General features: G+C 42.4%; 1 protein-coding gene and 1 pseudogene across 2 annotated transcripts in view; one reads left to right on the plus strand and one right to left on the minus strand.

The window, feature by feature from the left end:
• Nucleotides 1-27068, plus strand: part of FSIP1 (fibrous sheath interacting protein 1) — a 197334-nt gene that overhangs the window by 167464 nt on the left and 2802 nt on the right. For both annotated transcript variants that reach the window (XM_045450073.1, XM_045450074.1), the window contains exon 11: nt 18632-19142. In XM_045450073.1, coding sequence (XP_045306029.1) covers nt 18632-19142 — 511 coding nt within the window. The remainder of the gene's footprint in view (nt 1-18631; nt 19143-27068) is intronic.
• Nucleotides 26561-26874, minus strand: LOC123583191 (annotated as a pseudogene).

Consider the following 27068-nt stretch of genomic DNA (forward strand, 5'->3'; position numbering starts at 1 on the left):
CCTGTTCATGCTCTGTCTCTCTCTCTCTCTCAAAAATAAATAAACATTAAAAAAAAATGTAAGCAGGGTCAAGAACTTGCCAGACAGAGTCCTGCAAAACAGACCTGAGCAGATTTATTAGAGTAACTGGGGAAAAAGAAATAGTAAGACCTTACAGAGATTAGTAGACGCTTGCTCTGTTCAGGATACAATCTCTTTATTGGAGCAACTCAAGATATGACTCAATATTTGCTATAATTTTTTAAATCTGACACATGCTTTTTTCCTCCAGGCAAATAAGCAGAGAAAACAGTTTGTTTTTATCTGGTAGGAGCAGCAGAATATATTCACGGCTTTGCCTTAGGCAGTGGCTCAATGTCACCATTTTGTCTACAAGTTTGTTGGCCATCACCCAGGGCACTGTTCTAGTCCAATATATTGTGACATGCTAATAAAACCTGGAGAGTAGAATATAGCAGATACTACTGATGTCCTGGTATAAGATACCTGTGTGCTAGCAGGAAGGAAACAAACAATCTAGATTGTCTCCCAGCGTCCATGCAACAGTGAAGCTCCATTCTCGGTCCTTCGTCCTGACACAGTGATGCTCACCATATTGTAGATGTTTTATTTTGTTGTAAGAAATAGTCCTGAAGGGTCAGATGCTAACGTGGTGATGAAAATGAATAAAGGGAAACGTAGTAAGAAAGTTATGCGTCTTGGGCAAAAAATGGAATTGCTGGATAAATTCAAGTAGAAGGCTGCAGGGCGTTGGGGGGCAGTACCTGGGTAGCTGTTGGTTGGGCGTCCGACTTCAGCTGAGGTCATGATCCTGTGGTTCATGAGTTTGAGCCCTGCATTGAGCCTGCTGCTGTCAGTGCAGAGCTGCTTTGGGTCCTCTGTCCTCCTCTCTCTGCCTCTCCCCCACTGGCACTCTCTATCTGAAAAATAAACAAACATTAAAAAAAAGTAGAAGGCTGCATTTGGACGTGGGGCTGTTTATGAAATCTATAATATGCTTTATGCAGGTGTTGCCAAGTGAAATTCCTTCAGAGACCAGGAAGGGTATATAAAAGGTATGAAATGGATGAGGGTAAGACCATAGAGAGAAAGCTTGTTCTGGGTGATTAGAGAAATATACATATTCCTCGTAAAGGCATTAAAGAAGAATTTTAAAACACTAAACTGTCAAAAGAAGTGTATTGGTTTGTGACACTACTATATGATACTAAAGGCAAGAAAAAATGATTTAAGAAATTATTTGAGCAAGGATTCTAAATAGTGCAAATCTTAATCATCAGGTGGGAGATAAACTTTTACCAGAGAATAAAAAAAGATGCACATACACGTGCAGCACGTAACTCTCCAAAAAAAATGATTTCATCCATTAACCAAGTCTTTGTTAAGTTCCTACTAGGTCAAATGCTTTTCTGGGCTCTGGGGAGAGAGTAGTGACGTGATTAGTCAAAATCTCTGCCCCACGGAGCTTGCCTTCTAGTGGGAGGAGTTAGGCAACAAACCAGTGAATTGGGGAGTGTGTGGAAAGGGGCAAGTGCCACGTATGGAGAGAAATAAAGCAAGGAAGCCTTATATGATGTGCAAGAACAGGTGGACGCTGTTGTACTTTTACGTAGGGAGGTCAGGGAAGGGCTCGGTGAGATGACGTTTGAACCAATGCTTGAAAGAGATGAGGGGACGAGTCGTAAAGATGTCTGAGTAAAAGCGTTTCAGGAGGATGAAAAGCAAGGGCAAAGGGCCTAAGACAGCAGAATGCCCATCAGATTCAAGGGACCTCAAGGCAGTGAGCTTGGTGGGAGGGAGTGAATGGTGAGGGACGCAGGCAATAAGGACTGAGAGGTAGTTAGGGGAGCCAAACCCCAAGAAGTTTGACTTTTACTTTGAAAGAGCTGGGGACCATTGGAAGATTCTCAGCAGGAAAGCAGCCAGTGATTTAACTTACATTTTAAAAAAAAGTTTTTTTTAACATTTATTTATTTTTGAGACAGAGAAAGAGCATGAACAGGGGAGGGTCAGAGAAAGAGGGAGACACAGAATCTGAAATAGGCTTCAGGCTCTGAGCTGTCAGCACAGAGCCCGATGCGGGGCTCGAACCCATGGACCGCGGGATCATGACCTGAGCCGAAGTCGGACACTTAACCGACTGAGCCACCCAGGTGCCCCTTAACTTACATTTTTAATGTGATCATCCTGGGTTGAGAAAACTCAGTAGGGCAACAAAGGGAAGCAGAAAGAGTAGCTCGGAGGCTATGTAGCCATCTGGTGAAAAATGATAATGAGTAAGGGTGGTAGCACGGAGGAAGTGGGAATGAATTAGATTCTGGATATATTTGGAGGTAGAACAAAAAAGATTTGCAGATATAGTATACAGATATATAGGTATGGCATGAGAGAGAAAGAAAGGAGCCAGGGATGGCTCCACGTTTCTCACCCAAGCAACCGGAAAGCTGGAGTTGCTAGTAACTGGAATGAAGACTTTGGGAGGAGCAAGGTTAAGGGTAAGATTGGGGATTTGGTTTAAATTTCAGGTGTGTATTTCATACCTAAGTGGACATGTTAAATAGGAAATGGGGTATCGATTGGTTTAAAGTTAGTGGAGCGGTCCAAGCAAGAGCTATAGATTTGGGAGTCAGCCCTGTATAGATGCATGAGATCGCCACAGTAGTGTGAGTAAGTAGAAAAGAGAACCCATCCAAGGACTGAGCTTTGGGGCATCCATCCACAAGGTTGGGAAAATGAGAAAAAATTGGCTGATGAGATTGAGGAGGAGCAGCTAGTGAGAAGGAAGAAAATCAGGAGAGAGTCATCAGCTATGTCATATGCTGCTTGGGGTCTTGAGAGATGGGGACTGGGAACTGACTGCTGTTTCAGACCTGGGGAGGACATTGGTTCCCTGGACAAGAGCAGTTTCAGTGTGGCTTAGTGACTAGGTCCTGATTGGAGTGGGCTTAACAGAAGATAGAGAGAGAGGGATCTGATGACGGTAAGACCATTTTAAGAAGTTTTATTAGAAAGAAAATGGTAGAAATGGAGTGGTGGCTGGAGGGGGCATAGGTAGTAACAAACTTGAGAGTTTCAGCTGATCTGACATTTTAATATCTAGCACTTAAATATGAAATGTATGTTGAAATAAATTAGATCGAAAACATGCTATGGTTTCAGTTTTGAAACAATATTAAAACCTCCAATGAATCTTCCATTTCATATATTTATTAGAGTTATTAAAAACATTTAGATTTTCATCTCCACTGGCATCCCTGTCACATGTTGTTAGTTTTAATATGGTAAGTTAGTTATAACACAGTAATTATGCTATGGAATGATAGATTCAGGGTAATTTATAAATGCACAATTAATTTTAACAAGTTATGAAAAAGTTAACTGGCTTAGTTAACTAGTGAATTCATCTAAACAATACATTTTACTAATAATAAAAACCTAGATTGATTAAGTTTAATCAATTGTTTAGGCATTTTACAAGGATAGTCTATGTGGGGAAGATTTTGGACATTAAAAAATAGTGATTAGGGGCACCTGGGTGGTTCAGTCAGTTAAGCGGCCGACTTCAGCTCAGGTCATGATTTCGCGGTTCACGAGTTCGAGCCCCGCGTCAGGCTCTGTGCTGACAGCTCGGAGCCTGGAGCCTGCTTCAGATTCAGTCTCCCTCTCTGTCTCTCTGTCCCTCCCCTGCTCAAGCTCTGTTTCTCTCTGTCTCAAAAATAAATAAACATTAAAAAAATTTTTTAAAAATAGTGATTATAGTTTGGGAATTTACATCCAGCCAGTGAAGCACTTCTCTGAATCCATTTCTCTCTGTGTTTTTGTTTTTATGCATTTTGTATTTTTCAGCCTGTCATACTTAAATTAATCGCTATTAAGTGGTAAGTGATTTAGGGGAAATTGTGTTTGTACCCTGCATACCTGAAGTTAAAACATTAATTTGAAATTTGATTAGAAGAAAATAAAGACTGGTCGTTATTTTGTCTCACTTCCAGAGACAGTATTTTCTATATTATGAAGTCAGAAAGCACAAAGGTTTAAAGTTCTTACTGCTTTCCTTTCTATTTCTTGAGCCAAAATATTTTAGCATATTTAATTAGGCAATGCTTCCAACAACACCACTGCTCTGAACATCGATCGTACTTGTCAGTCTTGATACGATCCACATTCCATTCAAAATGAGTGACTCAGCACCTCACCTGGTGCAGAGACCAGAGCCCTTCCTAGCTCATCCCTGGAAATCAAAAGAGAGACTGTTAATGTAACATGATTATGATTTATGTCCCATAAAAGGTAGGGACCTTACTTTGGCTTGTTTATTTGAAGTATTTATTTACTGATAAAGAACCTTTTGAGAAGGCTCTTTCCCTATGGACACTTATGGAAAGAAATGGTTTTCTGCATCCTTGTGAAGCCCTCTTCTATAAGCCCGTGAGTAGTTTTCCATAATTAAACCTAACCAAAAAGACCGATTAGTATTTGTTCTATTTCCATGGCAGACCAAATAAAACCTCTATGTCAGACTTCTAGTGACTATCACAGCAAAAGGCCCCCAATACAGGCTTTTGATTGCACTTGGAATTTTCATGAATCTGAAGCATTTTTCCTTGGTCAGTGGGCACAAGGTTGGTGGGGTGTTGGGGGCGGGAGAATCCTTGTTAGCATCATCTTTGCACACAAGTCTGGTGAGTTGTTGCCTGTGGAGGGAGAGATGGAGAGTACCAGAAGTATCTCCTCCCTTTGACCAATTTGTCTGTCTCTCCTTGTTGGGATCTGAAATGTTAAGAAACTCTTCAGGAATTAAAGTATCATTATCTGGTCTGCCCAAATCATAAGTGAAGGCTCATCAGTTGGTTAAACCATCTCCTTCCAAGGCTGTGTGGGGAGAGCGGGGCCCGGCAGGAGCAGGATTCATGGGAGAGAAGAGGGACTGGCCCACATTCTAGGACCGCTGGCTATTAAGGGCACAGAGGAAGACCACGGAGTTTGGTTTATAGGAGCATGTCGCCCCTGCAGAAGGTGGCGGGACACCCCCAGGAAGTTTTCATGTAGCCAACAAACCTTTGCCTTGTGTGTCCATCTTACATGACAGGCCGGGGGACACAGAGATGAGGAGGACCTGATTCCAGCCTTGAGAAATTTGCATCCATCAGGGAACGCAGACACAGAGGGTGCTGTGCTGATGTATCCTGGCAGTCCAGGTTTGGGAGTGCAGAGGGCAGCTGTGACTCACTGGAGAGGGCCTCTTGTTCACACTTCGGCCTCGCGTTTATGAATTACTTTTGCGGAGGCAATTCTGGCTATTAGGCTGCTCTGCTGTATCACATTTTCAGAGGTGAAATAGAGTGAAAGGGCATGTCATGGACCCACGCTGCTGCCAGAGTGCTCCCCACCCCGGAAAATGGAAGCTAATCAGCTCTTCTGAGCATCTGTGTGACGACAGGAGTAGGAAAAGCCTTAGCTTTATAATCTGGCTTCATTTTTTTATTAGTTCTGGGCCTTGGACCAAGACCTGTAATTTCTCTGAGCCTCATCTTCCTTGTCTGTTTGACGTAGAGAATGCTTTCCCAGTTCCTCCCGTTGGGGAACTGGGAAAATGAAATGGGATAATGTGTATCAGCATTCCTGGCATATGGTGGATCGTCCAGGACTGTAAACCCTGTCCACTCCATGGCCCAAGCCCAGTGCAGCTGACTAATGACCAAGCGGGTCCGGACCCCTGCCTAACATGGGGGCCGACAACCAGTGGACCAGGTGGAAAGCGTTATCTCTGCCGTCGAGCCTCTGGCTCTGTGGAAGGGAAAATTAAGTGCACCATTTAAGAGAGAATATACATCAAGCTATTTAGATCTTTCTGAATTCAGATCCAAATGGCTTGCCAAATGGCTTTTTTGTTTGATTTGTAGAGAATTTAACTCCCACAGTTTGGGTCACAGCAAAACTTGGAAGTTATTGTTCACAGTAAATTATCCTTATTCTCAGTGGTAGCATGGCTTCACTTCCAGATTGGCAAATGTAAAAGGACAGTTCACTGAGCGGCAATATTAAGAGAGAGCTTCATGTTTATGTAATAACGTGGGGCTTTGTGTGCTCTACAGAATGTACAGCTGTAATTAGATGTTTCGGATACATGTCTAGACAGGGTAAAGCTTCAAGAGCACTTGCTCAATCCTGGGAAAAGCTACAGGTCGCCTGTTGGTGACCAGAAAAAGCTCTCCTTGATTAGCAAGTTAAACGTGGAGTTAACTCTCTGGCGCTAGGTTCATACCCAAGAGGAAAAGCAGATCTGATGAGATTTGACAGGACCAATCATTTATAGAACTCACCCAGGCCTAACTTTGTGACCTGATTCGAGGGTGCTAAAAATGGTGTCTCCCACGTAAATTTCTACCAGCCTCCTACAGACCCACATTCCCATTCTTGGTATCACTCCTTTGATGAAGTCATTCTGATTTGAAGAGGCTCCTGTAAAATTCGAGCTTGTCCCTTAGGAAGGTCACACAATGACCTGGATTGCTCAGTCTTAGGGAGAGTAATGAGGGAACGCATCTCGGGATAGGTAGGTTTTGATGTGAGGGCAATAGGACATTTGAAAAGGTTTGGAATCGAGGACGCTTTTTGAGGGGGGTGTGCCCAGATGGTGAGGGCTGAGGGGGCAGCATGAGATCTTAGGGTAACTTAGGGAAGGGGGCAGGAAAAAGAGGGGGTTGGCGAAAGGGAGGGGGTTGTCCTGTGTGTGTCTCTGTGTGTGTGTCGCACAGGAAGCAAGGGACAAACCCGCTTCCCCTATATCCCTGTTCTTCACGACTCATCATGAGCCCTGACATTGATTATTTCAAGCAAAGATAAAAGTACCTGGAAACCAGCCCCTTTCTGGGTCCTTTATGGTCACTGTATTACTCTCTGGTACTGAAGACTTAATAGGGTCTGCCCTGCAGTGTAAAACTTCCTGCCGGGATGACTGAGATTCATACTCCAATCTTTCCTTCTTGGGTGTCCTCTCCCAGCATCCAATGGCCGCTGTAGCCCCCACACTAATCCCCAGAGTAGGCATGACAGTTGACGCACGGCAAACTGTTTGTTGTTAGATAATTTGCGAAGCCCCATTCCTGATTTCCCAGAGACACCCTCAAAGGTAGGGGCCAACGGAACTTGGAATTCGCAAGTGCAACGTGCAGACTTCAGTCTCTGACTTCCTAGAGGTCACTTAGCCACTTACTGCAGTCGGCTCCTCAAATTGAAGCCTAGAGCTACTATCTATTTGGTGGCTTTCCCTGGAACTCTGTTTACTCTGCATCAGGCAGGGTGCTGGCTTCACACACAGTATCTCATGCTCGTTGCAAACCGTTAGTTGTGAGGATTCCTCACCGCTAGTCGGGAGTCAGCTAGTCGTTAGAGTTTATATTTTACCATTTAGAAATTTGAGGTTTTGAGGGACGCTGGGGTGGCTCAGTGGGTTAAGCCTCCAACTTTGGCTCGCTCAGGTCATGATCTCGCGGTCTGTGAGTTCAAGCCCTGTGTCAGGCTGTGCTGACAGCTCAGAGCCTGGAGCCTGTTTTGGATTCTGTGTCTCCCTGTCTCTCTGCCTCTCCCCTGCTCGTGCTCTGTCTCTCTTGCTTTCAAAAATAAATAATAAATATATTATAATATATAATTATATTAAACATAATATAATATACATAATATATAAAATAAATATGTAGTATATAAATAATATATTATGTATTATATATATGAGGCTTTGAGAGGCCAGGTAATGTGTCCAGTACAGAACAGCTGAGGAGTGAGAGACCTGGGATTTTAACCTGGAAACGTCACCCTCCGTCTCCTGCTCCACGCTGTTGTTCAGGGTACCTCCTCTCCATCTGGGGGTTTCCATCTTTTCAAAAAGATGGCATGCAGCCTAAGGGACACATAACTTGTCAACTGGAACACAAATGGTCATGGGAAAGCAACGTGGAGAAAGGACGCTGAGGCACATCTAAGCTATAGGGGAACGTCACCTATTTGCACACTGCCCTAGCCCTTCACTGGACGCTGACATGGTAGGGTCTGCTCCTGCCTAACTCCCTCAGACCCCAGGCCTAGTCTTGGACTCTGCCCACATGGAATGAAGGCAGGCCCGCCTTGTTTTTGTAGCAAATGTGCCTTATTACCGAACACCATACCATCACGTCTTTTATTTTTTATTTTTTATTTTATTTTATTTTATTTTTTTTAAATTTTTCAACGTTTATTTATTTTTGGGACAGAGAGAGACAGAGCATGAACAGGGAAGGGGCAGAGAGAGAGGGAGACACAGAATCGGAAACAGGCTCCAGGCTCTGAGCCATCAGCCCAGAGCCCGACGTGGGGCTCGAACTCACGGACCGCGAGATCGTGACCTGGCTGAAGTCGGACGCTTAACCGACTGTGCCACCCAGGCGACCCCCATCACGTCTTTTATACCTGGTGTTTGTCATTTCTCTTCTGTTTATCTTGATGCTCAAACCTAAGGTATTGACCTTGGCCTTCTCTCCTTAGCTCCACGTCAGAGTCTCCCTCCAGCCATGCTACCTCCGACTGTCCTGGGCAGAAGTCCTCCCAGGACTCCAAAGGATTTTTCTCCTTTGACGCGGCCTCTTGGCCTCCTGCTCTCGTCCAGCAGTGCCAGTAGGAACCAGCTGTGAAGCCATGAGCCTCGAGGAGGCATCACTTTTCTTCCTATGGCCTTGACAGTGTTGGCCCTAGCTCTGCAGTCCCTGCACCAGGCTAGCACTGCCCTGTGAGGCTTTGACCAATTTGCAGAGACTGAGGTGGAGCTCTTGGCCCTGTGCTCCTGGGCTCACCCTGTACAGCTCAACCCGTCACGTCCAGAGACCTGCCGGGACTTGGGAGCTCTTGCATATCGTGGCTGTCTCAGTCTGGAACAGCACAGTCAGAGGCAAAAGCTTATATGCTCCCACATAACTTGTGAAAGCAACCATAGAGAAGAAGTGGGGAAAAGGAGCGAGACAAAGAAGGAGGGAGGATGGAATGTACAAGATGTAGTATTGGTCAGGCCGCTGTTTCCTGGCAAGTGTAGCTGCTTGTCTGATCTTATGCTCTCTGATCTTATCTTCAGAGAGAATCCATGATAGTGACTACATTTCATGGTCATCCTTCCACAGGGAGGAGGGGACAGGGTTTTAGTCAGTGGATCCTCTCTCCTCTTGGTCAAAGTCTGCCCCAAGGGCTGACCTGGACATCCAGTTTGCATAAGCTCAGGAGTGGCCAGCTGACCAGACCACACCTTGCTAGCAACTCACACCTCAGCAGCAATAGAGAAGTCGTGGATGGCAGGCCAGAGGGACGTGATGTGCTCACCGGTGACACGAGGAGCCGTGGCATTGACATCAGTAGTGATATCTGGATCTGCAGCTGTTGGGGGAGCACAAGCTGTGTTAGGTCCGTTCAGCATCAGGAAAGCATGTAGATCTGGATGATGGTTAAACTGAATCCGGTCACACGGAGCACTTTGATGTCAGTGCAGGTTGGTTTCTGGGCTTGCTCGTGCTGCTAGGAAGCTTCTTGTCCATTCAAGGAAATATTCAGTCTCCCTTTCCAGTTCCTAGGGCTGCGCATGTCTCTAAGGGGTATCTCTTATGGGGGCGGGGTCCAGATGAGGGTTCTTTCTGATTGGAGGGAGGGCCCAGATAATGCTACAATAGTGAGATACTTCTCACAGCAAGAGGAAGAGCTGTCCTTGGAGCAGCTGATGAATGTGGCACTGATCACATACTGAGGGCCCATGTCTCTGGAAAGAAGTACTTATGGTCAGAGTCCGGAGATCTTATCCAATCCATCGATAAAGCTGTGTAGGGCCGGTAGGCCATGCCATATCTCCACCTTGTTTCAGCTCTTGTAGATGGCCTCCTCCATGCCCTTCTGGACTGGGTGATCATTTATTTTTCCTGACACCTGTTGGATGTACTCCCTTGGCCTGGCCTTAAGTGAGCTCCTGTAGTGACCACAGCTCACCCAGAAAATGCATGTTGAAGATACCAGAGATAGAGTTCTAGGGTTACCCTTTCTTCATTTGGGAAGTTGATGTCAAGAGAAGTGCTTGTATTTCTAGAGGGGGAGCCCTGTGGGCATACAGAGGTTCTTTAGGTTTTCATTATACTGAATTAATCTAATTTGACTCATCTTTCACGTGACCTCCTACAATGGGTGAGGCTTGATCTGGACTCTGGCCCAGGTTAAAGCATTTAACTAGCTAATGGCCTCTTTGACTTCTGACCCCATCATGGCCTCCCTTGACCCAGTCTGTCTCTCTAACATAGTAAAAATAGGCTTTCAAACTGAAAATAGGGAAGACCATGCAAATCCAAATGATTTTCTTTTTTTTTTTAAGTTTTTTTATTTTGAGAGAGAGAGAGAGAGAGAGAGAGAGAACGAGAACATGTGTGTGTGAGTGGGGGGGGGGGTGGGGAAGGGCAGAGAGAGTGGAGAGAAAATCCCATGCAGGTTCCGTTCTGTCAGTGCAGAGCCCAAGGTGGTGCTCAATCTCACGGTGGTGAGATCATGACCCAAGCTGAAATCAAGTCTGATGCTCAGCAGACTGAGCCACCCAGATGCCCCATGAAAATGATTTTCATAATCGTTATTATCCAATAAACCAGCAATCTTGCATAGTAGGGGGAATTAGTTGCTCTAAAAGTGACGTACTGGATATATTTCCTTGGAGAATGGGGGTGGGTAGGTAGTCCAGCTCACCAGAAAAAAAGTGCTCTGTCTACAAACTTGGTCTCTTCATTTTCAGCAACCCGCCAGCCAAGCTTCGTTTTGCTGGGAGTATGAGGAGCAAGGGTGCCAGGCTCCTTGCCTCTAGCTGCAGCGCTGGAACCCGAGCCTTGTTTCTGAACAGGAAGTTGTAGATATGTGACAGAAGGGCCATTCCAGCAACTTGCTCTGAACAAGGGGAATCTGATCTGAGCAGACTTGCTGTCTCTACTGCTAGAAAACAGCCGCTTCTGGCAACCCTCGAATGAAAAATTCCCACCAAATAGAAGACTTAGAGCTCCTTTTCAGGTCATCCTTTTAGAAATCAAAGTAGTGAAATTGGTCTAACTTTCCTTTGAACACAACTGCACCCTTCTGACTATGTCACCCACTAATGCGGAGTTCCTGGCCCCTTTTCAAGTTGCCGGAACTGAGGATTCCACTTCCAGCTTCTAGCTCTTCCCATCCATGCTCACCGTTACCGCACACGCTGGGACCACGCTGCCATCCCACCCCTCCCATCTTCGAAGTGACACAACAGGAAGTCTGCATTCCTGATGCCAGGGAGACCTGCTCTGGCTGCTGGGCTGTTGAAGAACCATTACAGAATGTTCAGGGGGCATGGCAGCCTTTCATGAGGCAAACCCCTCGGGCAAAACCTTCCAGGCCCTGCCTGGCCCAGCTGTTCAGGGAAGATCAGTGGCCTGAGCAAGGGCGGTGTCCTGTTCTGCATGGTTACTTTGATATGCCAGGCCCCACATGCAAGCAGCCTTCCAATACCACCACATCATTCACAAACTCATCTCAGAGCCACTTGCCTTGACCTATTTCACACTCTGTGTTATTCTAGCCACGGATCCTCCCGGCTTCTGACCTGGGGGCTGACTCACTTTCCTGTTTACAGCCTTGCCTCAACCCTCATTCCTAATGTTTTACATAGTTTCTTTGGCAATGACCTTTGCTTCCCTTTTGACTAGAGTTCAGATTCTCCTCTGGCCAGACAACCTGTGACTATTCTGGGTAGAAGTATGCCAGAGCTTACCTGGCTCCCAGCACCCTTGGTCCCTGGTGTGGCCTCCTAAGAGTGCTGTGTCTGCCAGACTGGCCTTTGCATGATTGGGGTAGCCTCAGTGAAAGAGGGGAAGGTGGAAGAATGGAATAGGGAGGGAAGGAGCTAGGAAGACAAGGACGAATAAGCGCCTTCCTTCTGTGAAAATGTAGCACTATTGATGCAGACATTAAAAGGAACACCAATCATTTTACGCCCATGACTTTTAGATTTGCTCCATCTCAAAGAGGCACAGCAAGTGATATGAACTTTTTGAGTCTGTATGGGCTGATTGGGAGCAGATGGGTAGCGCTTGATAGTAGGGTTGCTCTGTATTCTAACTGGAAGTCCAACTTACCATTTTATCCACAAGTGAATATTTCCCAACGAGTAATTCTACTTTTATTTCTCAATGAACTATTCAGTGCGTACTCAGATTGAATGAGACTGGTGAAGTTTGAAAACACCATGATTTCTAATCAATGAAGTTGGCCATACAACTTCATTGAGTGTCAAGTTTCTTTCTGATGCTCTACATATGGTAGATTTATTTCAGGGATTCCTGCTCTGTTCACATCTTCTTCTCTGAGAAATCCCCCTTACCCACAGCACTGCCAAAAACATGGACTTGGGTGACCATGTTCATACCATGGGACCCTCACCACAGGTGAATGGACTAGTGATGGACCCTTGAAGCTGATATCATCAGTTCTTCATTGAGTCAATGACCAGCCAGGCCATCTTGCTTGAAAATTTGAGCCAATGGGCATAAAGATCATTGTCAGTCATTGGTGGGTGCTAGACTCTTAAGGTTATGTTGAATAGAACCAGAGTCAATTCATGCTACATAGGCAAGCTGAGGTTGTGAGACAGCAGAAAGCATTAATAAGCAGAGAAAGCTTGTTTGCAGAGAGGAGGATGCATCAGACAAGCAGGGAGTTAAGGGACTCCCTGAGACAGGGACTCAGTGAGAGAAAGATGAAGCACATGACCTAGGTTCCTGTGGCTTCCCAGCTCCCGACCCCAAAAGGTCTCTCTGTCCTTCATTTCCTACTTGTTGGTATCCATGAGATGATTTCTTAGATCCAAGACCAAATGATCTCTACTGCCTCAGAGAGTTTTCCAGACAAGAGAAAAGTTGAAGGATTAGATCATTGCTTGACTTTTTCTTCTCTCTTCCCTTCCCTTCCCTTTCCTTTCCTTCCCTTCCCTTCCCTTCCCTTCCCTTCCCTTCCCTTCCCTTCCCTTCCCTTCCCTTGTCTTCTCTTTTCTTTTCTTTTTTTAGATAAGGATTGCTGTTCCTTCTGGCTAAAAAACCTTGCTAAAATAAACTACTACTTATGTGTTGCCAGCCAGTGGCTGCAAGGGAAAGTTGTAAACTTTTGACAATTAAGGAAAGGGTGGAATGTTTTCTACTTGCTTATTTTGAAGTAGAGCTTGATGTCATTGGAAGCTATTTTTTACATCCATATTCTTGTTGTTAATCATTTAGGACATTCTGGCTTTTAACTGTTTTCTCACTTGTGATAACCACATTGACTTTATAGGGTGTGTCCTTAGGAACTCACCATTTGTGGAAAAAAAAAAAACCCACAGAAAGCCCAACATTACACATAAGCTTACATCAAAGGACGAGATAGCCTCTGCTCATTTACAGTAGTGGGATTTCTGATTATCTGCACCAGAGACAAATTCTTGATTGCCTTGTCAACAAATTCAGTGCCCAAATAACTAGGGATTTTTATGGCTGGGGAAACTCCAGATATATAGCATAAGGGAAGAGGCAGGGATGAGGGTGGGGTAATTGAGGCCGTGATCTATCTCCAGCAATTACAAGTTGTGCTCCTCATCAGACTTAGCTCCTACGCCAAATTGGTATTTATCTGGATGGAGAAGTGTAAATAGTGGGCACCCTGGGAGTAGAGTTGGGGTTATCCCCCTTTTTTTTCTTCCTGAGATGAGCTGAAAGAGAGGGCAGTCTTAAGTTTGCATAAGACACTAAGGTAGTCTGGGTGATACAATTCAAAGTTCGGTAAAATCCTCTACAGGAAGAGATTTCATACCTGAGGGAATGGACAGAAAAATGACTGCCAGTTGGGAAAAAGATACTTAGGGAATGATAGAGGGAGAACTCACTTGCAGTGAGAGGCTATGGAGCCTAGTAGTTAGGCACGTGAGCTATGGACCCAGACTACATCGATTCACGGCCCGGGTCTACCACTTAGTAGCTGTATGACCAGGCACAGATTACTTAATTTCTTGGTGCCTCACTTTCTTCATCTATAAAACAGAAATAACAGTAGTACCCACCTCATCGGTTTGTTGTGAAGATTAAAGGAATTGATGCACATCATACGCATAGAGCAGTGTCTGGCCCAGAGTAGGTGCTTAATAAATGCTAGTGATTACTGTTCTGTAAGACAGCACCAGGTATGTCAACAAGATCAGCAAGATGCACGAGAACTAGCACCACAAGTATTCTATATTCTTGTTCCGTTGAGAAAATCCAATGTATTTCCTCTTTGACTGTGGAATGTGTGTGTTTTGGCTAAAACAAGAAAGAAGGTGCACGAAAGGGCTACTGAAACGAAGATGGGAACAGAGGGGCTTTCACATAAGGAGGATAAATAGATTGGGTTCTGGTCTGGAAAAATGAAGACTGAGATGCACTAGGATGAATTTTGTGAGAGACAGGAATAGAATGAATAATAACTTGTTTATGAAATACTGGAAAATTAGAACTGGCGTGAAAGACGAATACTTTGAGGTGAATACTTAAACAGATGGTTACTTGACTGTGCTTGCTGGGAGTCGCTCAGTTATGGAGCTCGTTAAGCTCGGGAGTTTCAAAGTAATCCTAATGATGGGGGTGGGTTATGGTCCTTTAACTATCAAGGGTCATTAGGGATGTTTGTGATAGGGTCCAGTCCAGCATTTGTAATAACTTATATTAATGTAGTATGTAGCTGTTTCAAAACACTCAGCAACCTTAATTCACTTGATTCCCACAACAGTGAGCTCCTGAGCTTACACTGTGGGCAAGTCTCTGCAGGGAATCAAAAGGTGAGAAAGATGACTCCTGTTGAAGGTTCTGATCTGTGTTGCCACCCAGAAAACACTGTAATTAAATTAACTTAATTTGAAGGTTTCGTGTAGTTGGTTCACTTTTACTTACTTGTAAGGTCTTGAGACCAGGGAATTTTTGCTTACTTTTTGAGTTCAGGATTGGTATTGTGAAGAAATTAGGGAAATAAAAGTTCTCTTTTTGTTATTGTTTTGCTTTCATGAATTCTATCAAGGTGATACGCTAATGTCAACAGAAAACTTATATTTATTTTTATTATTAGAGTAGTTACTCATAAATATCAATTTTAGAGCTCTAGGTTAATTTAGAGACCCTCTTCTTCAATTCCTCCTTTTGCCACTGAAGGAGGTGGGCCCCTTGGGTGACTTTTACAAGGTGGCAAAGCTTGGACCAACGCCCAAGTTCTAGTCTCTGGTGTTTTCTTTCCCATCAGGCTGCTTCCCCCAGAGGATCAGTGTGATTGTAGTTGAGCTTATTTCTGTGTACACACAGACTCAGATGTGTTATGATTTATCTTGGAGCAGACTTATTATGAAGCCAATGAAGCTTAAGCTTCAGGGCCCCTCACTTGAATGAGCCTTGAGTGGGGAGAGGAAGCTAGGTTGCAATCAGGAAACATTTCTATATAAACGTTTCTGGTAAATGACCTAAAGAGGTAATGTAAGAGATGGACTTGGCTTTCCAAGGCTCCAGTCATTTGTTGTGACCTTTCTCACATTCTAAGAAAAAGAAACTCCTCTAGTACCTATTTTCTATTTGCAGTTTTGTATTCCTTTTCTTAAAGAAGTACCCCTTCCCTGCTGCAAGATTATAAATTTCAGGCTCTGTGAAACCTGATTTGCTTCTGATGCCCAAAGATGTAATCAGTTGGAGATTTCATTGTAATATTTCAGATTTTGATTTTTGAATTAATTTTTATTAAAAAAAATTGAATAGATTTAAATTACTTCTATTTTTATGTTTCATTTTAATTTTAGTTTTTGTTATAGTAAGAAAATAACAAGTTGTGTTAAAATTTTGTAAGCAAAAATGGTAGCTCCCTGCCCCAGCCTTCCCCACCCCTTACTTTTGTTCTCCAGAGTCAAGCACTCTTAATTCTTTTAGATATTTTCCCCTACTGCTTACCTCTATGTTGTTTTTTTAATAACTTGCTATCTTAGTTGATCACTTTTATGTCAATTTACAATAACATAAAATTTTATATCAATAATACAATAGTATTGTATTACTATATCAGTTGTATGTTGACTTCCTGTAATGGTAGCTAAGGATTTAACTTTAACTCTTAAAATTCCTTCTCTCTCCTCTTATTTCCCCCAAATAGTCACATCACAATTTTTGGTTACCTCTATCATCACTATTTATATTATGATGGCCATGCAAATATTATTTACAGCAAAAGCAAGTAGAATCCTATGGTATCCTTTCTTGTTCAACTTTTTATTTGTCCTAAAGTAAATTATCTTATTTTCTTTTGCTTAATTTTCTATTTTAATCTATCTGAGACTAACTCTCCTTTCTTTTCATAGAGCTTTTTGTTTTCCCCAGAGTCTGTCCATAATTGCTTTGTTGTTCCTTTTACTTAATTTTCTGTGTATCTTGCCAAATACATCATCAGAACTACCAAGCATCTATTTTATCAATATTATTTGTGGAAGTGGTCAAATATATCAGATAATCTATCTGTCTTCTACCTCCTCTTTCTCCCCTCCACCCCCCATCCCTGACCCCAGACCTTCTTGCATAATCCTTCGTCCTCCTCTAGTATGGAGTGTTTTTTTTTTCTTCCCCTACTGTCTGGAAATTTCATATGATAAGCCTTTGGTGAGGATGATTTGTGAAGGTGACAATGGGCCCTTTCTAAATCTCAGGGAATTGTCTACCCATTTTAAGCAATTTTATGTAGGGCACCTGGGTGGCTCAGTCAGTTAAGGGTCCAATTTTGGCTCAGGTCTTGATCTCGTGGTTCATGAGTTTGAGCCCCATGTTGGGCTCTGTGCTAACAGCTCAGAGCCTGGAGCCTGCTCGATTCTGTGTCTCCCTCTCTCTCTGCCCCTCTGCTGCTCGTGCTCTGTCTCTCTCTCAAAAATGAATAAACCTTAAAAAAAAGTTTAAAAGTAACCAATTTTATGTAACAATTTTAAATAAGCAGATTTTGAAAGTGTATTTTAAATATCTACTACCATTCAAGGACTGCCTTTATTTTCTGGATGACTAGATTTTCATAGTAGGGTGAAGGGAATTCTCCTAATAATGGATAAACTACCACATCTGGATGCCTAAAGTGTCTGGTAATTAAAAGAAGCATTTGCTAATGTATAATCCAACTCCTATTTTCTGACATGTATATTCATCTTAGGGTGAGTTATCTAAATTTTGAATCCCAGATAATTATTAAGAATATATTCTCAGATAATTTCTTGTGTACTTGTCACTATGAAAACTAGTTTTTAATATATGAAGTTAAATGTAATTTTAAGGCACAAAATATGTTTTAAAAGCTTGTTTTACATACTGTTTTTTGTTAGCTGCCTTAGAAGCATTACACGATAATAGGGAATTAACTATCCAATAATACCTTCCCTCCTTGATACTTTATACATGTCGAATATTTGGTTAATTCTCCTGGATCCTAAGTAGGGCAATAGCATTGTTTTAGTTTACTGAAGTAGAAATTAAGGCCATTGCAATTCATGATTAGGTCTTCTTATGCGGACTTCTTATTCTCAGATAATGCATTCTCCTGTAAAGGAGGATACATGTTTTCCTAAATAATCCACTATATAAATCAGGAATGGTGCTGACTCTTCAGAGAAGGAGAACTTATTTTCAGTGTTTTTCAGCATATTTTAATCCTATTCCTTTTGAGATTGATGCGATTCAAGGGGCATGCTATTCAGTTGAATTCTTGTGAAACATAGCTCTATACTTTCATTTGATTTTTTTTTTTTAATTTCCTAAGAACATCACTGGAAGAAAACAGTGTTTCTGAATCCTTAAGATCTTAGTTGAAATGCTCAGCCCTGATAGCCTGTACATAGCCTGCAATGTCTGTGATCAAATCCTCCTCCCAGAATGCACTGCTATTGGAATGCCCCTGGCCTCTGTCTAGATCTAGTTTTGAAACAACTACACATCTCAGGATGCATCACCCCTTCACCCTTCCTTTTCTGTCTTCAGTCATATTGTCCACTCAAAGTTGTGGACAGACATAGGAGTGGTAAATCCCCAGGGGCAGGTGCAGTTTGACCTGTTTGCCCGAGATTTTCCCCCCAGATTTTTAAGAAATTGGGTGGTGATGGGGTTCACACTGAGGAGTAGTAGAAAGCAGAGAAACACCTACTGTAGATTATGGCAGGATTCCTAGCTGGTTATCAATGGGCTGGTTGCTTACTTCCCTACTTGATGTCCTAAGACTTATAAAATTGAAAGTGCTTTTCTAATATCTCCATTTCAACTTACTTCCACATGTAGAGAGAGTGTTAGTGGTTAATTTGGTGTGGTAACTTATTTCCATCAGTTTTCAGGGATTTTCCCAGGATTTTAGTAGGCATGACGGATTCTAAAGCTGTTCTCTGGGGATGCTGTACGTTTCTCCTGAAATTGTGGATACTTTAAAATGAATGATTTTGCTATTTGAGTGTTTTGTGTAAGGGATTTCTTGGCACTTACACTTATACTGTATTACTGGAAACTATCAAAAATAAATGTGTTTACTCAATCACCTAACTATGAAAACATTTGCTTTGTTTCATCAGTTAGATTCAACATCACCTCTCTCTGAGGAACGGTTAAAGTGTCTTCTGGATGAATGCACACTCAGACAAAAATCCATGATTAGACTTTCTTCAGAAAGAGAAAAGGAAGACGTAGAGGATTCAACAGCCCAGTCCCCCCATCTTTCCAGATCTGTCCTCTCTGAGCTACTAAATGGGTCTGAAACAAAAGTCACCAGCACAGAGGTAAAAGATGCAAATATGTCTGAGAATGCAGAATGTGAAACATGTACAGGTTACTATCTCACCAAAGCCTTGACTGGGCATTACATGTCTCAAGCACTTGTCATCGAAGCAGAGAATTTGAGATGCCTCCAATTTCCCAAGGACAAGGTTATTAGTGACACAAAGGACTATTTTATGTCGAAGACTATTGGCATTGGGAGACTGAAAAGGCCCTCTTTCTTGGATGATCCACTGTATGACATCAATGTGAGCCTTTCATCTGAAGACCATCATCTGGAAGTCAGCTCTCCAGAGAAACCAAAAATGGGTAAGGCGTAGAAGATGTGTATTTTGGTGAATAATACTTAGCATCTCAATATAAAGGTGTTATAGTCTAAGGTAGAACAGGATAGGAAGTCATAGATGGTGTCAATATCATGCAACATAACAAACTTATCAACGTTTGTATGAGATCAAGTTTGGAATTAGTGCTCTTATGAGATATATTATTCCTAATGGTAATTAATACATATTCTGGGTGGCTATACAGGAAACGGTGATGATTTCAGAATGAAAGAGAATTTAGTTTGGACAGATACAAATAATTTGGATAGTTTGCTTAGTCTTTTAACTTCCAAATTTCAGTGATGAGAATTTATTCCAAGGGATGAATTTGTAAAATGTGAAATGCGTTTTATTAGTGGTTTTATTAGTTTCTACACAAGTTCACATCCCAGCTACTTGTATGCACTCAGGCATTTTGTCTTGATCCGGTGTTGCATTTTACAGTGGTACAATGGTACAGGTTATAAACACTACGGATATTTTTTGACATAAACAAATATTTAATTATTTATCTAAGTTAGAAGTCTAACATAATCTGTGTTGTATGTGGTAAGTCTATTTAAATAGCCTCAACTTTTCCTCTAATGTACATAATGCTATTGATGATATATTTTCTATTAAATCTATATCTTTCTATAATTATCTATATATTACCAATGAAATCTGTAATCTATTAATTCTGAACTAACTCCCCAGTCCCATATTTCTAACTGCCTGCTAGCCGGCTCCATGAGGTTATGGCCTCAAACTGATTTCCTCATCTTTCCTTTTCAACTCAGATTTTCCTCTTTTCTTTCTGTTTCCTCACTCACCCAGGTTCTGTTTGAGTCATCATTGAATCTCCTGTCTCTTTTGCTCCCCACCTTCAACCTTCAGTATTGTTTGCTCTACTTTTGCAGTGTTTCCCATGCTCATCCTTTCTTTGTTCTTCCTGCTGCCTCAGCTGGACCAGAGTAAAAACCCTCTGATCTGATCTGGTCCATCCTCCCCTCCTCTGATCTCTCACCTCCTCCAGCCCCTGCTGACCCCCACTAAACAAACCCCTCCAAAGTACAGCTTTGATAGCCACACCTCCCAGCTCAGAAAACTTCTTGAGCTCTCCATTGCCAGCTGAATGAAACCCGAATTCTTTCCCTTGATGTTCAAGGCCTCCACAGTCTGACTTCAATCTCTTTGTAATCACTCTCTACCTAGTTCTCTAAATGTTATTCAGGTTATGGCTAATCTGGTCTCAGGATTTCCAGTGCTTTCCTCTGCCCCTGTATTAGCCCCTACTCTTTTCTTCTGAAGAATGTTCAGGTACCCCTTCAATGGCAGATGAATTCCAACCCCATCCTTTCTGAATGTAACCTTCCTTGTTTCTCTCTTTTAAACGTTTGATTTCTCCTCTGAACGTCCAAGAACATTGGTCCCCTATCAGATCATTTCACACATACTGTCGTGAAGTTGTTATGCACACACACACTTTCTCTTCCTTAGAATTGTGTAGTATTTTTGAGGACAAAGATCCTATCTTTTGATTTATTGTTACTTCTGTGATGTCCAAAGTGCCATCCTCAACCAAGTGCTTATTTAATAAATGAAACAATTTAAATTATCCAGTTTTAGAATAATATGCTGAAAATAGAGTTCACGCTTATTCTTCACAGGGTGAATGAAAGCAGGTGCTATTGCTTAAGAGCTATGTAAGCCTTGGGGCACCTGGGTGGCTCAGTGGGTTAAGTGTCCAACTCTTGATTTTGGCTCAGGTGATGATCTCACAGTGGTGGGATCGAGACCCATGCAGACAGCCCAGAGCCTGCTGGGGATTCTCTCTCTCTCTCTGCCCCTCCCCCCCACTGTACTCTCTCTTTCACAAAATAAATAAATAAATAAAAAAGGAACTATGCAAGCCTCACATTCTCTATAAATATTTGGAACTTTCCCCCTTTTTTAATGAAATTTTACAAGCTATGAAGTTTTTACCCAACAGCAGAGTTCGTTTTTACAATATGCAATTCGATTAGACGGCTGCATATCCCCACTAAGGATCTTCATTTAACAAATGAACTATTAAAACTTTGTTCTATTCTCAAATTGTAGTATATTTTCTTTCTTTTTGGATAAAGGGTTGTCATCAGAGAAAGTATCTCCTCTTTGTCTACTGTAGGCAAACCTGCTAACTTTGTGGTGATTTATTGTATTTGGGATCCCATTCCCTTGGTAAGGGGGTTTAGAACAGCACTTTGCTAAACTATGTCTTTGCTTCTATGGGAACTTGAGTCACACTGATGTATATCTGCTTCTGAGCAGAACATAACAAGATGGAATGAACTAGAACTTAACATGGCTTGCTGGGAAGAAGCTGTGAGGGTTTACCTACAACTTCATGGAACATACCTCTGAAGGCACCAGATAACCCTAATGTACGATTAGCACAACTCTTGTGAGTTTGGAGGCTTGAGATGGCCTACATGTGAATATGTGAGCCACATTTTATTTTCTGTTTATTACATTTTTGTTTGTTACATTTCTGTTTATTACATTTTTGTTTGTTACGTTTCTGTTTATTACATACTGTAAGGCATAGGTTCTGCACGATCATTTTGAGTGCCTGTCAGCATATCAGAGGTTGGAGTTTTTCACTTTACTAACCTCAGTGTTCAAGATCGAAATACTTTGCTAATCAATTTTATTCTAAAATACTAAGTGGAAATTTTATGCTTTCTACCAAAGTGAACACCAAAACTGAATGCCAAACCAGTTTTCTTGGCAAAAAGCCCTTTACAGACGTAACTTTAATGAGGAATAGCAGTGTTTTCAGCTGCAACATTATATTCAGGTCTTTCTTAGGAAATAGACACACGTGAATGTGATTCAGAGCAGATTTCTAGAAACAGGCAGGAGTGAATGAGAAAAACCATTTATCATTTTCTCTTTCAGTAGCAAGTACTATTGTATGTAGTAGTCTTTTTCTTGATGAACCGAGGTCTGTCACAAGTATTAAAATTCTTCTAGAAGGCAGAGTCAGATACAACTTCAAAAAGAGAACCAAACTGAATGCCATTGAGGTCCAGTTTAAATCGTGGTATTGAAAAATAAGGATTTGCCTCACAGCTGTATTAAAAGTTCCATTTTTCTTGTGCTTTCAGCTTAGCGGTAACTACTGATAAAATTTGACTTTCTGGATACAAGGTCCAGTGAATTCAGTGTTGCGCTCACTCACTGTGGGGGCTTGAGGGGACTGATAAATAGGGTTTTCTCTTCCCCACCCAGGTCGGAACCAACTTAGAGATAGATGGACTGTGACGGATGCAGAATAAGGAGGTTGGCTTCATTGCTGATGAAATGTAGGGCGTTGTCGTGACCTGTGTAGGCAGCCAAATGGTCTTCCGAATGCTACGTCCTCCAAGTGAACTCACACACCCAGTCACTGGCAGAGGTGAAAAGACTCAAGTCTCACCTGTGGAAACCTGTCCATGTGGAACCAATAGCCTGGAGGAGTCAAGAAGCACCCTTGGTGGGGGAGGGGTGGCGTGCTAACTCCTGTGGACGAAGGGGCTGAGCTGAGCTCTTTCTTCCCCCAAACTCACTGGTCAGAGAACTGGCTCTTTTCCCTTGTGGAGAGTGGAGGAGGCTGGAACGAGGCTGGATGTTTCCCCAGCGTAAGTTTTTCCACATCCAAGTGTGAGGAGAGCAGGGAGTAATTGTTCTTTGGTACCACCTAACCTCAGAGGCACCATGGAGTGTGCTGGCACTTCAGAGAAAAAGTCCTTCAGGTCTATGGTTAGTCTAGTATTTGATCAAATTATCTTTTTTTAAAACTGTTTATTTTTGAGAGGGAGTTTGGGGGGGGGGGTCAGAGAGAGAAGGAGAGAGAGAATCCCAAGGAGGCTCTGCCCTGAGCCCTATGTGGGGCTGGAACCCATGAACCGTGAGATCATGACCTGAGCCTCAACCGAGAGTTGGATGCTCAGCCGACTGAGCCACCCAGGTGCCCCTACTCAAGTTCTTATGTTGACTTGCTTTCCAGATAATCCAAACCAAAAGGCATCTGTGCATGGACAGCATTCTCTTTTTCCCACTAAGTGTTTGAGCTCCTTGTCAACAGAAGTTCATACAGTAAAGAGGAAAATATGAATGACAAAAACAAAAATAATAGAATAGGGCAAAAAGGGACATGAAGCCTGTCACGTAGCAAAAAAAAAAAAAAAAGGGTCAGAACTATACTAACTCTTCAAGGAAAAGAAAATTCAATTTCCTTCCCATAGGACCCATATGATGAACAGTGCTTTTAAAAATTTCTGTAACAAATGAGTCAGATAAGGTTGTTTTAAAAATAACAACCCTAAATGAAGACTAGGGCCACTGTTTTGGTTTGCTCAGGAAGTGTCCTGGTTTTACCACCGAATGGTTCTTGTCCTTGGAAACCTTTAGTCTCTGGCAAACTGGATGATTGGTCACTGTAAACTGAAAGTGAGAACAAGAAACCAGAGAGCAAATTAATGAGTTAAAGCTTGTAGTAGTGTGGGTGAGTAGTAGGATCCCAGACTAGAACATAGAGGAGCAGAAGGAGGGCTGCTGTGCCCACCCACCTGCATGATGTCACCTAGTGGTTGGGAGTGCGGACTCTGAGTGAGGCAGATCTGGGTTTGAATGCTTGCTCTATTAGCAGTGATCTTAGGCAAGTTACTTAATCTCTCTTCCCTACACCTTGGTTTCCTTATCTAAGATAAGACGGCTTTAATACTTACAATAAGGATCGAATGAGAGAGTCCACATAATTAGGTCAGTGACTAGACTGAGTTGGCTTATACTGGTCCCTCCTTATCTGTGGTTTCAGTTACCTGTGGTCTGCAGCATTCCAGAAGCAGGTGATTCTTCTGACAGTAGGTCAGAAGGTTAACGGTAGGCCAACACTATGTCACAATGTCTGTGCCATTCACCTTCATCTCCTCGTGTAAGCATCTTATCACTTCACATCATCACAAGAAGGGTGAGGACAGTACAAGACATTTTGAGAGCGACCATGTGCACAAAACTTTGATCGCAGTATGTTACCATTGTTCTATTTTATTGGTTATTTCAATCTTGTATGTGCCTAATTTATAAATTAAACCTTACCAGAGGCATGGATGTATAGGAAAAAATCCTAGTATATGTAGGGTTTGGTATTATCTATGATCTCAGGTATGCGCTGAGGGTCTTGGAACATATTCCTTGTGGACAAGAGGGACTAATGTATTGAACATTTAATCAGGAGATTTCCCATAAAAGCCTGGGCTTCTGACTTTCCTGATAAATCAGCAGGAACCTACTAAATCATAATTTACTAACAAGATCGCCCAACGATACTCACTGTGAAGTTTGAGAAGCACTGTTACAAACCATGGAGCATTACTTCTAACCGCTCTGAGCATCAGGATCATCTGGAAGTTTTTTGCTGGTCTGTTTTATACCTGTGTCCGGGGCCCGAATCTGACTTACTGAAATTAGTGTGCCCGGTGTGGAGCGTTCAGTCTGCCGAATTAATGCAAGCTACAAGATTTTGCCTTGCATATTTGAGAAATAGGTGTTTCGGTTTAGTTGTAACAAAGCTCATTTATGTTCTCTGTTGGGGTCCTCAGAACAAGTTCTACCAACAGTGGTAATGTACCATCTGAATATGCTTCAAGTTTACTTGATTGTAATTTTTACTTAGGTACCTTTAAATTTTATTTTAATTCCAGTATAGTTAACGTACGGTGTTGAATTAGTTTCAGGTGTAAGACACAGTGATTCACCATTGATTGTAACTTGATTGTATCTTGAGGTGGTTGTAGGTGGATCGGCTTTTGTGAAGGATGTTGGGGTGATTTGAAGGGGGTGTGTGTTAGTATACGTCCTTACTCAGACCACCTGAACAGTTCCCAAGGAACTGGATTGTTTTGAGAAAGTTTTCTTTGTTGTCACACAGGCTTCCCAGTTTGTAGTGGAGCCCTGAGATTCTAGAATAGTAACACTATTAGCTAACCTTTTTTTTTTTTTTTTCCCATTAAAAAATAGTTTGGCTTGCTCTTAGGGAAATACTTGACTCATCCTTGCCTTGATGAAGTTCTGTTTCTCTCAAACTGTGAGTGCCTTCGGGCTTCCTAGTTATTGTTTGCTAAATTACTTTTGCAAGGCTACTCACTGCTTTTCAGATGCTCTTAGTAACTTAACCGCCCAAATTTATTTGATCAAAATATCAGAGCTGCTCTATTGCAAGTGTCCAGTGTTAATCACCTTTTGATGTAAAACTTGAGGATATAGTAAGTTTATATTTGTTAAGCTTCTTTTCAAGTTACTTTCACCTAATTTTCTTTCAGCCGGTTCTTGATTTGAGGTGGACTTTTCATATAAATATGTGCCACTGATTATTTTCTGTATCTACTGATAAAATACCACTTGATCATTTTGTTTAGTAGTGTAAACAATGGCATGCTGGAGTGTTTTGATATTATAATGTATTACCATTTTATCAGTTAATGAGAACTTGTGATTCCATTGCTTCATTCATATTGGGTAAAATGAAAAGATTAAGATCGTCACTGCAGACTAGATCTATGGACCAGAAATACTGGCATCACTAGGAGCTTTTAGAAATGCAGAGTCCCAGGCCCTACTCCAGACCTACTGTATTAGACTCTGCATTTTAAAAAGATGATCCAGTAGGTGATATATGCTTGTTAATGTGTGAGAAGCTCTGGTCTACTAGTCACTCTACTCCAGGGTTGTGGAAAAAAAAAAAACAAACAAACTAATGGTGAAAATAATGTCAATTTTTTGATAATGTGCTCAATCCCTACTTTTTCTTCTTAAATTTCGTTTTAATGGAGATACTACCTTCTCCAGATTGTTTTACCTCTCTGAACATCCCTCCTGTACTGCTTTTGGGTAACCTTCCCATTTGACACCCAGAGCAAGCATATCCTAGCTTGGGTTCTCTCCTCTTGCATGGCTTTATTTGGAGACAGAAATAGCCAGTATGGGATCATCTGTGCTTTGTATACTTTTGGTTTTCAAATCTCTCTACTTGGCGTCTGCCTCAGAGCTGTCTGGCATTTTAAGCTATACCGAGTCCATCCCTCAGGCAATGCTTCTTACCTTTGGTAACATATTAGAATGACTAGGTGAGATTGAAAACAGACTAATGTGCCTGGGTTCCATCCCAGATGAATGAAATCTATTTCTAGGGGTTGGCTCTGGACATCAGTATTTTTTTTTTTTTTTTTTTTTTTTACGGTGGTTGACATCTTCATTGCTTTGGCAGTGAGAGGTGGGTGCTCAGAAGCTCTTCGTGGGGTGGGCCTGCTTTCTCTTTACTATCATGGGCTTGTGGCTGCAGGGGTTGGCGCTGACTCTGCCAATGGCAGCCATGCGCAGATCTGAGCGGCACTTGTACTTGCGGATCATGTGCCTGATGCTGCTGAGGGGGGCCCAGGCATTCTTGTTGACGGTGGTCCACACGTAGGATGTGGCAGGTTTTCACTGGCCAGATTTCCGCTTCATGACCACCACTACTACCCTTTTGCCCTTGGCTGCCGGCTTCACGCCCACAGTCTGGCGGTGCATCAGCCCCTTGTAGCAGAGGGAGTTGTGAGCCTTCAGCTTATTGGACTCTGGATGTACACCTGCTGCTTCCTCTTGATCAGGAAGCTGGAGCAGTTCTGCACGACCACCCATTGTAGGCGGGCAGACATGGCGGCAGCTCCTTTCACTATGGCAGCCAGAGGTGGAAAGACTGGATACCAGTCTTTTTGCAAGTCCGTGATGGAGGACTCAGTTGTGTTGGGTGATTCAGTTGTGTAGCCATTGCTTCGAAATCACTGTGCCAGGGTTCCACTGTGCTCATTGTATTCATTCATTAAGGACATTGCTCTAGGATATAAGGAATAAGACATAATCACTG

This window comes from Leopardus geoffroyi, chromosome B3 (assembly GCF_018350155.1).
Source record: "Leopardus geoffroyi isolate Oge1 chromosome B3, O.geoffroyi_Oge1_pat1.0, whole genome shotgun sequence".
Lineage (NCBI taxonomy): Eukaryota > Metazoa > Chordata > Mammalia > Carnivora > Felidae > Leopardus > Leopardus geoffroyi.